The sequence below is a fragment of the Sphaerodactylus townsendi genome, linkage group LG04 (genome assembly GCF_021028975.2).
Source record: "Sphaerodactylus townsendi isolate TG3544 linkage group LG04, MPM_Stown_v2.3, whole genome shotgun sequence".
NCBI classification, from domain to species: Eukaryota; Metazoa; Chordata; class Lepidosauria; order Squamata; family Sphaerodactylidae; genus Sphaerodactylus; species Sphaerodactylus townsendi.
The window spans coordinates 23,582,251-23,595,181 of NC_059428.1; the positions used below are offsets into that span (position 1 = coordinate 23,582,251).

Genomic DNA, 12,931 nt, shown 5'->3' on the forward strand with positions numbered 1-12,931 from the left:
TGAACCAGCTTTGGACTTTCTGTCAGCTCGTGATATGGTAGCTAATTGCCCAGATGTCTTTTCAGTTTTCCTTAACCTAATCTTAAAAGGTAAAAGAGAGCTAGAGCAGGACTGGATTTGGAAGTTTATCTGCACTAATAATCCATCGCTTCTCCTTAAGCCTATTGTTTACTTTCACTGGAAGAATAAACACCATCTTTTATTCTAGCCTTGTTGTAAAACCTCTTGGTTTGTTTTATATGTCAGGCTGACTTAATGAACATTTACAGAGTTAGGGCTGTTGCGGAAACTCACTTTTATAGTTGCTTTGATCATGACACTGTCTTTGGTGAAGTGCATACAGCTTTGAGGAGTTTTCAAGTGGAGGAGCTATAAACATCACAGAAAATTTGGGAATTGTTACAATTCAAATGCCATTCCAGCTGGAAGAAATGTGGGAAATTTCACCCAAACTAGCTTTTTTATGTTAGAGGAGCCAGCACACTAAAACATCCATGTATTTCAGCAAGTACTGATTTTTTTTTTAAAAAAATCAACCAGTATGTATAGTGGTTAAAGTGTTGGAGTGGACCCAGGATCAAATCTCTGCCTTGTTATGAAGTTTGTGGGTGAATCGGAGCCAGTCACTCCCTCTCAACCTAATCTACCCCACATGGTTGTTATGAGGATATAATGGAATGAAGAAATCAGATGTTGTCAGCTGCTTTGAATCTCCATATGACAGATAAATGGGGTATAAAGATCAAAATGGATGGATGGATGGATGGATGGATGGATGGATGGATGGATGGATGGATGGATGGATGGATGGATGGATAAGTGACACCACAAAGTACATGAGAGATCAGAACAGGTGAACTGAATGTTTGAATGGCATCTGAGGTCCTGTGACTCCATTTTTGACCACTGCCTGCAATTTGGAGAACCTTATAATAGGAAATAAATGAAGACCACCATATATGTAAACAGAAATAATGTTATTATTTAAAAATAATAAATTAGCAATTAAATAATTCTGCTATTTACATGATTTATAATAAAATATTATACTATATATATCAATTGCCTGTCATCAAGGTCCATTAATGATTGCAGGCGTTTTGCAGGTCATGAATTTGCATGACGCAAGTGATGTCAATAAGAACAAAGAGGACCGAAATATATTGTTTAGAAAGCAGAGACTTCAGGGTTGGCTCTTCCCATGTCACTGGCAGCCAAACCAGGAGTTGTTCCTCTTTATGCCAATTAGCCTTCTGTGCTTGCTGTCAAATTCATATTGATTTGAGCCACTGAATAAATAGATGCGTCCTGAAAGAATAATGAGAAAGATAAAAAGCGTGAACATTGGAGGTCTAATAAAGTATCAAGTCTTAGTTTGAAGGTTCCATCTTTCTATCCTGCTTCCTTTTTACTTTTCACACTTTCCATAGTGCAATCTTTAAAACAACATATCTATCCCAAACTAACCTGGCCAATCATCACAGAGTGATATATTGAAACGCATTGAACACGTGTGGGTGGGACAGTTTAGGATGCATGACTAAGATATGTAAACAATGCAGCTGAATTAATAGTAGCTTTTAAATATCCACATGATTTCTAATGAATTGCTGATTGGTATGTTCCAGTGATATATATCCTTTCATTGCCCAGTGCCTCAATAAACAGAATTGTGGCTGACAGGTCTGTTGAGGGATTTGTTCTCCATTACTGATATTCATTAATTATTTTTGTGTAATTATTTAATTATTAAAATTATATCCCCCCATTCTTTTTATGATTCCTCCTGCCATTCTTATAAGAGGTTCAGATAAAATTGCATCATTTTACTTTCCATTCTCCCTCAGTGAATTCACCTAATCCTCTCCCTTTGTGTCAATTCCTTTTGCTGGGTTAGGATAATCAGATCACAGGAATGGCACGCACCCTGCAACAAACCCAACAACTGTCTACCATACAGTAGGCCAGGCCACCTTTAACAGAGGGAAGTGCTCTTTACTCAAGAGAACATATTTGAGGAATTTGTGTTTCCCTGAGTCTGTGGAGCCTGCTGGGAAAAAGTGCAGATTGCTTCAAACCTAGGCTGGGTGTGAGTGTATGTGCGTGTGTATGTGGATAGGCGTTTATGGGGGAAGGGATGAAAAAGAAAGGGAAGTGGTAGCCCATGGCATTTCAGATCAAGAAGCTGTGCCACAGCCACTTCCTTGCTCCAATGCCACTGATAACTTTGCATTGATACTGGGATGAATTGGGATGTTGTCACCAGAGCATGGGAGCAACAGCCCACAGGAATGGGGAAAAAGTTTGCCAGATTAGTCTAGAACTCCATCTCACTGGATTCACGTGCATGGATGGAAGTGACTCTCACTTCATAGGCTGGATTTGAGGAGCAGTTTTAATTCCTTCCAGATCTTGACACAGGTTAGCCAGGCTGCAATTCTAATCTGCACAACCAGGTTTGATTGCACACTTCTCCACGTAAGCAGAGGTGTCTAATCTGGAGGACTGATTTGATTCCTCGCTTTTCCACATGAGCTGTGGACTCTAACCTGGTGGACTGGATTTGTTTACCCGCTCCTACACATGAAGCCTGCTCTGTGACCTTGATTAGTGACTGTTCTCTCAGAATTGTCTCAGCCCCATTTAGCTCATAAGTTGTCTATTGTGGGAAGGAGAAGGGAAGGTGATTGTAAGCCACTTTGATACTCCTTGCAGATGAGAAAAGTAGTGTATAAATCCAAATTCTTCTTCTTCAGAGTAAACCCTGGTTAGTATATGGAAGGCAGACCACCAAAGAAATCTTGGGTTTTTATGTAGATGCAGGCAATGGCAAAATGGTGTTGGTCTCTTGCCCTGAAAACCTCATGAGGGGTCACTATGGGTTGATAGTGACTTGATGGCACTTTATCATTACTATTAGATCCTGACACAGATCTTAGCTAAGGAATCAGTCTTAAGAATCACCCCACAATAATAGTGCCAAATACTTAATCTTTCAGCCATTACAACTCAACAGCCATCATTACTAAAGGTCTTTCGGAATACTCTGAGGATCATCTTTTGCTTACCGTTATGTTGTAAAGCAGCATCCACCGTAGAACTAAATCCAGGGAAGTGTGAGGAGATGTCTCTTGGATAGCCGTCCTCCATAGCATTCTGTGTTTCATTATAACTAAAGAGGGAAAGGAGTTGAAAATCAATGGTGCTTTTCCTGGCATGCTCTTTGAAAGACCAACCAGAAAGAGACATATTTAAAGCCTTTTGATTTTAATATGTTTATGAAGGTGGGTGCACCATCAAACCAGGAACCTTTGGCATGTAAAATAAAACCAAGGAGGTTTCAAAGGCTCATTCTGCACATGCAGAATAATGCACTTTCAAACTGCTGTCAGTGCTCTTTGAAGCTGTGCGGAATAGCAAAATCCACTTGCAAACAGTTGTGAAATTGGTTCGAAAACGCATTATTTTGCATGTGCGGAAGGGGCCAGAGAGAGTGTCTTCAGTCTCCACCATTTTATTTTAGGTATATAGAAGGCCCACCGCTCTCAGCAGGAGTCATCTATCCTATTATAAAAGATGTCAGGCTTTGCTAATTGAACATCTGGGTGACATTTTGCACCCTGAGATTGTGTACATACACAGTGCTTTTCTATGTTCTGTTCTGTTCTTTCCTTATTTGAAAAAAACAAAATCATAATTACTTCCTGCTGTATGTGCAGGGGAAACAGTTTCATTGTCATTTGCACCCCAATCCAGGTTACGTCAATTCTCAAATAAATCCTGGGAAGTTCAGTTTGCTTTACTCTCAAGGAAGTTTGCATCGGACTGCACTGTTAGATCAACAGCCAAAGTTCTGAACAGTCAAATTTTGGTTTGTGCCATCTCTTCAGTTCTTGAAGAATGGACAGTGGTATAAACAAGATGTGGGAGAAGACTTCATGCTTGGAATCTAGATGCAATGACAATTAGATCTGAGGACTGCAAACACAGCCTTGATGTGGTGATTTAGACAAGGACTTTTGTCCCTACTAGGCGATCAATTATTTCAGGTGCAACAGTTTAAAAACAGGTATAAAAGAATTCTCAGGATTATCCAGGCAAATAATTTGCAGTTACCTCCAGTATTCATCTCCTGAAAAGAATAATGTTCTCTTTGTCTCTTTGTCAAAAAGAGCTGCATCGATTTTTCTTACACTTCGGGGGAAGCCTAAGGTGTGGATGTTCTTTGGATAACCTGGCTGTATAATATTTGCTTGGGTAGCCCAATACTTCTGTCCTGAAGAAAATGAAAAAGAAAGGGTTTTTAAAAAGGTCTTGCATGGAAAGAATATTAATAGCCAGGTGCTATCTTAAGTATGGTCACATTGGTCTCTAGTCACTGATCGGCATGAGGAGAGAACACTGAATGGTTTCTGTTGTTGTTCCTGCTGGAGAGGAATGTGTTGAAGATGCCTCTGTCTTAGACTAGACAAAGTGGTGAGAAATGATATACTAAAACCTCTGGAAAAGTTGCCACAGGAAAAAAAAGATGATTAAGGAGCAGAGGCGTACCAGGGGTAAATGGCGCCCGGAGACAAATTGTCTCCATGACGCCCCCCAGGCTCTGCCCCTGCCCTGCCCACCTCGGCGGGGTTGAGGGGGCTTGGAAGCAGCAGGAAGTCCTGCTGTCTCGTCATTTTTGTGTGCCTCGGACGGGGTCGAAGCACGCGAAAATGACGTGTCAGCAGGACTTCCTGGTCACGTGGGGGGTCAATTTTGCGCCCCTTATGTGACCACGAGAGAGTGGATACTGGGGACAAGGGGTACCCCTTGTCCCTAGGCAGATACGCCACTGTTAAGGAGTTGCTGTTTTCTGATTGATGTGCATACCAATGGAAGGTCTTATAAATCGACCTCCTTGATTATAAAACTGGAATAAAACTGGAAGGAACATCTGTGACCTATTTTACCTTGTGTTCTGTACCTGACTAACAAGGTGCAAAAAATGAAAGTTTCATTTTCATTAAAAAAAATTTTTGTCGTAGTATATGACACATGTATTGAATTATATTTCATAATATTACATGTGGTTATTGGTTCCATTAGGAAATATTTCTTCCTGGGCTACTCACTGTGGTTCTGGTTGCTTCAGAGTGCAAGTGGTAGAGTCCAACTCAAGAAGTTTCTTCACACACACAAACATGCACACCATTCAGGAAGAAAACCAGCATAACAAGAGAAAATTTTTTCCCGTTTGCTACATGGGTTTTCAATTTGCTGAGAGTTTTTTTTAGCATAAGGGGCCATTCCAAAATATGATCCTCCACCTACAGCCCGAAGTGATACATTCCATTCTATCACATCTGCTCTCCTCATGTGGACCAGGCATTGGAATATTTACCTTTAAAAAGAAATAAGACGTCTTTATCTTCCAGTTCATATGCAGCCTCGATGCCACCTTTCAAATTTGGCCAGAAGTCAGAAGTAGGACCTTTTTCAATGTTCCCTTTTTGAGGATTTATCCGCCACATGAAGCTGAGAAGAAACAAATACAACAGGAATATTTACCTCAAGGCTCACGGGCTTGATATGTTCTAAACTTGACCTGAGGACTGATTTAGCAGTTAACCAAAGAGTTCCAGGATACAGATGAAAGTAGCTACAAATAAGAGCTAGTAGTTACTTTTGCACTCAATTGCCAAAATGTCAGATTGACTAAATGTTCAACATGTTGTGAATAATTTCTTATGAGCTTACTTTATTTGTGCATAAAGGTAACACATTTAGTTCTCGATTTTTATCCTGATATTTTCTTGGTTTGTTTTATCAAAAAGCACCATGAGTTGGGTGTGCAATCTAGTGCAGAAGGCCAGCACTGTGACAAATGGAGCGCTTAACCCTTTCTTCCTCCAACTGTTGTTTGCTGCTCAGTATTGCTCTCCTCCAGGCTTAATTTCACGTCTGTCAAGTGAAAAGCAGCATAGCAGTGGGCTATTTTGAGCAGGAAAAAAGAGCGAGGGAAGGCAGTTCATTCCTCCCCTTTGGTCTTCCACTTAAGACTGCAACCACAGCAACTGTTTGGGGTTTAAAAATAACTCTGGCCAAATCATGCATGCCTATTGAGGTCGACTTTGCTTAGGAGTACTCTGTAATTGTCTCATAAAGGTTTCATTTACCTGTCTTTAAAGAAGAGAGTCTCTCCTCGGAGAGTGGCAACAGCATCAAAAGAGAGGTGAGGGTCACACTGGTTCAGTGATGGTTCTTCTGATGGAGAGTTTGTGGTAAACTGGGAGGGTTCTAGCTGGTCATCATCATAATTAACATTAACATCATTAACATTTTCAGGTTGTCCTTGAAAAAAGAATTGAAAAGAACATGCCAGGTTCAGTAAGAAACAGACCAACTGCAAGCAGCTACATTCTGAAACAGTACAACTAAAGATTAAACTTAGTAGAGCTGTCAAATCACCTCAGGTAACGATCTGATAACAAGGTGGATCCTATCTCCATCCTATCACAAAGCCATCCCTCAATCTAAGGAGGCTGGTTGAATCCACCTCATCATATTAATAAATATCTGAGCTGGCTTAAGAGCCCAGCAAACTGTCCATGTGAAGAATTCCTAACAGTCAGAATGAGGCATCAACCCCAGTGACTCAATGGATTTATATTCACAGAGAAAGAAGTCCTGTTGACTTTGTAGAAATATGCATAGAATTGCACCCTTGATTCTTCTGTACTCAATAGGTTAGAATTCATGTTGAAGAAGATCTCCCCTAGTGATTCTTCTCAGGATGATGGAGAAGTCTTAGAGGATATCTTCGTCTAATGGTCCCTGGTGGCTCTCAGCAGCCCTATTTGTTACATATGAATGAGTCATCACACGTTTAATACCACAGACCAAATATTCATATCTCCTCAAATCCTGTCAATCATGATGCTTTGAAATTTCAGCAGTCTACATTTTTGCAGAAAATTTCTTTGTTCTCACCATAAAGATACTGGATGCGCTTAATGTCATCCTCATGAAGTCTGAAGGTTTGGGGGTTTGAAGGCACATATACTGGATACATGAGAGTCCCAAAAGTATTGGAATGGTCAAGACCCAGGACATGTCCAAATTCATGAGCAGCAACAAGAAAAAGATTTGTTCCTAAAAGGAAATAGAATGAGCATTAGCCTGATAACTCTATTTGATAGCGAAAAATCATATGTCTGGTACAAAATATTCCCATCATTTATACTTTGTGGAATGTATTGGCTCCTCTACTTTGTAATGCTATGCACATTGGATTAAAATTTCCATTTTTTTTCTAAAAATGTGGGATTTGTACTTGAATATACCTATTGAATTCAGACATTAATCCCCATGTAGAGCCTCACAACAGGAGCAAGAATAATGTCAAAGATAGAGGGTTAGGTGAACTAATACTGGCCATATAGTACAAGGAAATGTATTGCAGACATAATATTTATCCTTCTCTAACAAACTTAGATGAACTATAGAGAGGTCTCTGAGTATGGTGAACTGGTCACAGGTTTTGACCCTGTGACTTATGTTTCCCAAAATGGTGGGTTAAAATCTCAGGACCATCAGCTTTCACCCACACTTATCGGGAGGGTTTCTGACTGGATTGAGAACTTGCTGTAGGTTTAGGAGTGGTGCTTGAAGAGGGCAATGTTTGGGGTGGGACAGAGCTCAGTGGGCATGTGATGCCATAGAGCCCACCCTGCCAAAGCTGCCATTTCTCCCAGGGGAACAGATACGAATTTTTAAAAATAATATTTTGAGAAAAAGGGAGCAACCACTTAATAGCGACGTATCCAGTGCAATGCATGAAAATGAAAACCATCACAGTACCTTTCAAATCCTTTGTCCAATATTCATCCTCATCAAAATGGGCATCCCCACCATAAGTAGGATAAAAAGCATGAGCCAATTCGTTCCCATACCCGTCAAAGGAACGATCAAAGCGATTGCTTCTGTGGTCTTAAAATGTCAAAGGAAAAAAGAATATTTATCAACCCCCTTGAACAGAAAACCAGGAAATCTATCTGGGATTATTTTCATGTAATTTACTTACATCCTGCAACAAAAGAGATCAATATATCTTCAGTTCCTGTGGATATTCTGGTGAAGGTCAAGGGGGTCACGTCACTCCACACTTTCCAAGCTCTCTCAATAGCATCCACTACGTCAGCATGATCCATGTCAGGTGTAAAGTTCTGAATCCTTTAAAATACACAGTAGTAAAAGAAATGAATGCTTGAAGTAAAAAAAAAAGTACCATAGCTTCAAACAGATCTGGAACAGGTTCCATTTCCCAATGCAGCACCTACAAGTGACTTTTTTTTAAGCAGCTGTGCTGTGTTGGACCGTAGTGTGCTTCATTGGGGAAGATCTGGATTCATATCTCTACTCAGCTATGAAGCTGATGAGACAGTAACCAATGTTGACCTTGACAGACAAAAGAACTTACTCAGAATAAAGTAGCCATATTATTATGTGTATTTCTTTATGTATTTCAGTACACCTCTATGCCACCTTTCCCCTCATGTGCTAAGGGCATCTTTTGATATGTCTGGATCAAAATGAAAACTTTGTTGAAAGAGGAATCTATCAAGCTAAATTGTGCTATTCATGGTTGGTTTGGGGGACTACTGTTTTCAGGTGCCTTTTTGTGAAAAGTAACAGAAACAAAATTCATATTTTAACACTGCGAAGGCAGATATCAGATGTTGCTATTTTACAGGTTTCATAGAATGTAGTTTTTCTAGTCTTCAGAGTACTCTCTTGCTGACATGAGGTCCTCTTTTAGTTTACATGCTTTAAGGGCACAACAAACGGCAGCCACTATTACAAAAAAATGAAGAGAACTCTAGTTCTATTCAAAGTGCTCCCTCGCCTTTTTCATGTGGTGTGTTATCTAGATGCTACACTTCAAGCCCAGCCTGTGACTGGAGCCTAAAACACACAGTTCCTTCTTCCCTAGATTCCTATCAGAGAAGAAGCTTGATCATAGACAAAAAGCTTTTCAAACCATGTCCACTATAATAGTTCTCACAAAGTAGCCTCAGGATACTGGGTAAAACTGACTTGAAACAGTTGACGTATGCAGTTTGCTGCTTACAAGTATGTTCCGTGGAAGTGGCTAGCTCCTAGGAGTTCAGCAGTCCTTGCTTTTCTGACACTTTATGAAATGTGGTCCCTTTCTCCACCATTTCCTTGGACTGAAATATGGAAGACTTAGTATGTCTCCCACAAGGCCCACCCATCCCATGTTGTATGCATAGTGACAAAATGGGAAAACCCAGCTTTTGGACTTCCCCTTCTGGCATTGAGTTAGCTAGGGAAAAAAACTTTCTTGCCTCCCAGACACTGGCAGTGAACTATGGATTCCCTTCTATTTCCCTTGATGCAGCCCTCATTTTCTTTATCTTTTACTTAATTTGATATGATTTTGCTCCTCAAAGGGCATTTTCCCACCTACCTCATCTCCGCTTTGCTGCGCGCTTCTCTCAGCGCACATCCTTCCAGGCGCGTGCCCCGGCTTCCCCACTTCCCCACGACCCCCCGGCTTCCTCTCATCAAAAGGTGCCGTTGCAAAGAGCGCCTGGAAAGACATGCACTGAGGGGGCGCGACAGCAGCAGCGTCGGGGCGGCTGCGTTGTCGCCGCCCCTGTAGTGGGGAGGCGCAGATGACCCTGCGCTACTTGCGCGCAGCAAAAGGTAAGTGGGAAAACGCCCAAAGTCTACTTTTGCTATTGCATGTTTTATGCTGTTGGTCCATGACTAACAACCATCTAACTAATTGGCTTCTCAAATGAGGCACTCAGTACTGTGATAACAGCCATTTTCAGGTGTCATTTCAAATTCAGTAAGGAATTTGAAGTCTTACCTATATGTCAAGTGATTCCGTGGCCATTTGTTAAGTGTACGAGTGGTGCGAAATTCTCCTATATCAGGCATCCCACATCGAGGTTTCTTCATTTCATCCAGCGTATTTGAATCCAGTTGGCCTGTCACTTTTAGCCCGAAGAATTCCTGCATTTGTCGGATTTTATCAGCCATTTTATTATTGTTTATGCTTCTTACGACTCGGGTTCCTTCTGGATCAGGGTAGTAGTTGTGGAGATAGTTCTGTTAGGAAAAAAAGATACGTTAGTTTCCTTTGATCGTGAAGTTTATGTATAGTTTACACACTGGAAACTGGATTTCAGTCATTCTCCTCAGTACAGCTCCAACACTATTCCACACATTTTAAAGATACAGAAGGAAGTTAACAGTGACTTAAACAAGGCCAACCAGTGTTAGTTGCAGTAGGTAGAACATAAATTTCCCCCAGCTCCTGTATATACCTAGAAACACACTGGCTCTCTGTTCTTAGTCATAGCTTTTCCTCTGCTTAAAGCTTCAGCAGTTTTTAGTCTATACCTCAGCAAGTTGTTCGTCTCCTTTTGTGATCTGGTCAGTTTTCGGGATGATCGGCAAAGCGCAGGAAAGTGCTCCGCAGAGCACAATTCTGAGCAGGAAGCTCTGCATTTTCATATTTGGTTCTGAAAACAGTCCTGGGAGTACCAAAACTTGTTAGCTTCTGCCAGTGAATCTGTCCATGTCCTCAGAAGTGTTCCTATATATACTTCATGTTTGTTGTACACAATCAACAGGGTTATGAGTCACAGCATTAGGACATCCTCCATAACAGACACAGAAATATGCTTCTTCTAAGTAAAATCTGTGACACATAACCCAGGAAGGAAAGTTCAAAAAATCCATAATTAGGCAATCAATAATAAAATGAGGGGTATTCTAGTCATACTACTATGTTGTTGGTATTTTTTAAAATGTAGATTCTACAGCAGCACTACTGAGGCACCCTTTAAAAATGTCAGAGTTTGGCTGTTCATGACCACTTGGTTGAATGAATAGTTCAAGAAAGAATGAAGAAAATGTCAATCTTATAATATCAAACACTTCACTTCCAGGAATATTTTGATGTAGTTTCACAAAGAGGATTCCAATGATTCCCAAAAATAATAGTGGGAATGACCCCTATAGTAAAATAAGATGAGGTGTATCAAATTCCCAACTCAGGGTGTTCAATAGAATGTTGATCATTTGTTTTGTTTTATTTTTAATTTGACTGGTTTGCATCAATGTATGGATTTGAAAATTGAAAACAGCAAACAATAACCACTGGTTGGCTTGATTCCACATAGTTTACACTACTCACCCAGACTTGGCTGCTTGCTCCTGCTCAACAGCAGCCACTTCACAAAAGCCAGGGTGGTGTAGTGGTTAGAGTTTCAGACTAGGATCAAGGAGACTTAGGCCGTTTCTGCATGGCAGTAGAAATGGCTGTCCACCAGCATAATTAATGCCGGTGGACACAGGAAACAGTTCACACGGTCTCGTGTAAGCATTGCCGAGGCTGCTGCGACCTGCAGAGTGCGGGTTGTCCCATTCACCTACCTCTCCTCCCTGCGCAGCTCTGGATAGCTGGAGGGACACTCCCACGCTGCCCTCCGTCCAGTGTTGGGATTCAGCAGGTTCACACCACTTTGGCAGAACCGGTTGTTAAAATGGTGCTTGTAAACAACCAGTTGTTAAATTACTTGAATCCCACCACTGGAACCAATTGTTAAATTATTTGAATCACACCACTGCCTCTGACCTCCACTGGCAGGTGGGGGAAATGGGGGAAGGTGGCTGAAACCGGGCCTGTGTGAGCCACGCTATCTAGGCAAGCCAAGGGAGACCAGAGGGCAAGGCAGCAGATGACCACAGGCTGGAGCAACACCTCAGCCTGATGGGCCAGGCTTTGGCATCCTGAGGCAGCAGGGAGGAGGGGCCAAAGGGGTGTCTTTAGACAGGCGGGCCCAGGTGGGAATGGCATGAGTGGGAGCCAATAGGGCCAATGAAGGGTGAATTTGGTCCCACTCCCAAAGTCCTAATTTAGGGAAGTGGGGTAAAGGGTGCAGAGCCATGGTATAAGAAGAAGGAAGGGCCAGAAGACTGAGAGGGAAGATACTGAAACCCAATTCCTAGAGCTGGGAAACTTGGTGTATCAGGATGGAGAGACAGAATATGAGTCTTCATAGCTTGCTTCTGTGGCCAGTAGCCAACCAGAACTGACCCAGCAGAGGCCCTGGCACCAGTGGGTGCCACACTTACCTTGTGAACAATATGAGCTTTAGAATAAATCTGGGTATTTTCCAGTGATCCTTGTTGCAATTCCTCTTGTACAAAGAAGTTGTTCCTTTCATTAATCAAAACCTTCAAACATCACCCTAATTTTTCCCATTCTTCTCCTCATCTACCAGCTACCACTCCTTCAAACTCCTTAAAATGTTAATGACATTTTGATTTTTGAATGCAATTATAAATGATAATGGATCTTTCGCTCATCTCCAAATTATAATGGATCTTCCACTCACCTCCATTGGTTTCTCTACCTATACTGCTGCAATGGAAGATGCAAATTTTTAAAAACAAAGAGATTAAAACTGGAAAATTCCTGGAAATTTGGGTAGGAGATCAGGGACCTCAGCAGGGTATTATGCCACAGCATACCACACCACACACCTTTATTGGGATAAAAACAGATAGCATAATACATAGTGTAAATTTGGGATTTAATAAACAAAGAATAACCCATTTTTACAGAAACAAATTTTTAAAATGTAACAATTTATCTCCCATTCTTAGCATGACACCACTTTATGTCTTCTTGCAGAAAATTGGCTACCCTCTCGCTTAATTTAGAATTGGAATTATTCAAAAGAAATATCAACTTTACAGAATTTTGGAGTTATGTCCTATGTACAAGAATAGGACTTTCTGAATGAGCTACATTTTGCTGTCTTCTATGACAAACTACAGAGGACATAACATTGAACCAAGCCAAAGAGAAGGCTCCATGTTGATTTGGATTCTGTGGGGTATAACACCA

The 12,931-nt window shown here is 41.1% G+C and overlaps 1 protein-coding gene across 1 annotated transcript; it reads right to left on the reverse strand.

The window, feature by feature from the left end:
• Positions 1-1,204: 1,204 nt before the first annotated feature.
• Positions 1,205-10,521, reverse strand: LOC125431172 (matrix metalloproteinase-18-like). The gene is made up of 10 exons (XM_048493890.1): positions 10,414-10,521; positions 9,878-10,119; positions 8,063-8,211; positions 7,840-7,968; positions 6,970-7,131; positions 6,156-6,330; positions 5,381-5,514; positions 4,117-4,276; positions 3,069-3,172; positions 1,205-1,308 (listed from the first exon to the last, which is right to left on the reverse strand). The coding sequence occupies exons 1-10, from the start codon at positions 10,519-10,521 to the stop codon at positions 1,205-1,207; spliced, it is 1,467 nt and encodes a 488-aa protein (XP_048349847.1).
• Between the last annotated feature and the right edge of the window lie 2,410 nt (positions 10,522-12,931).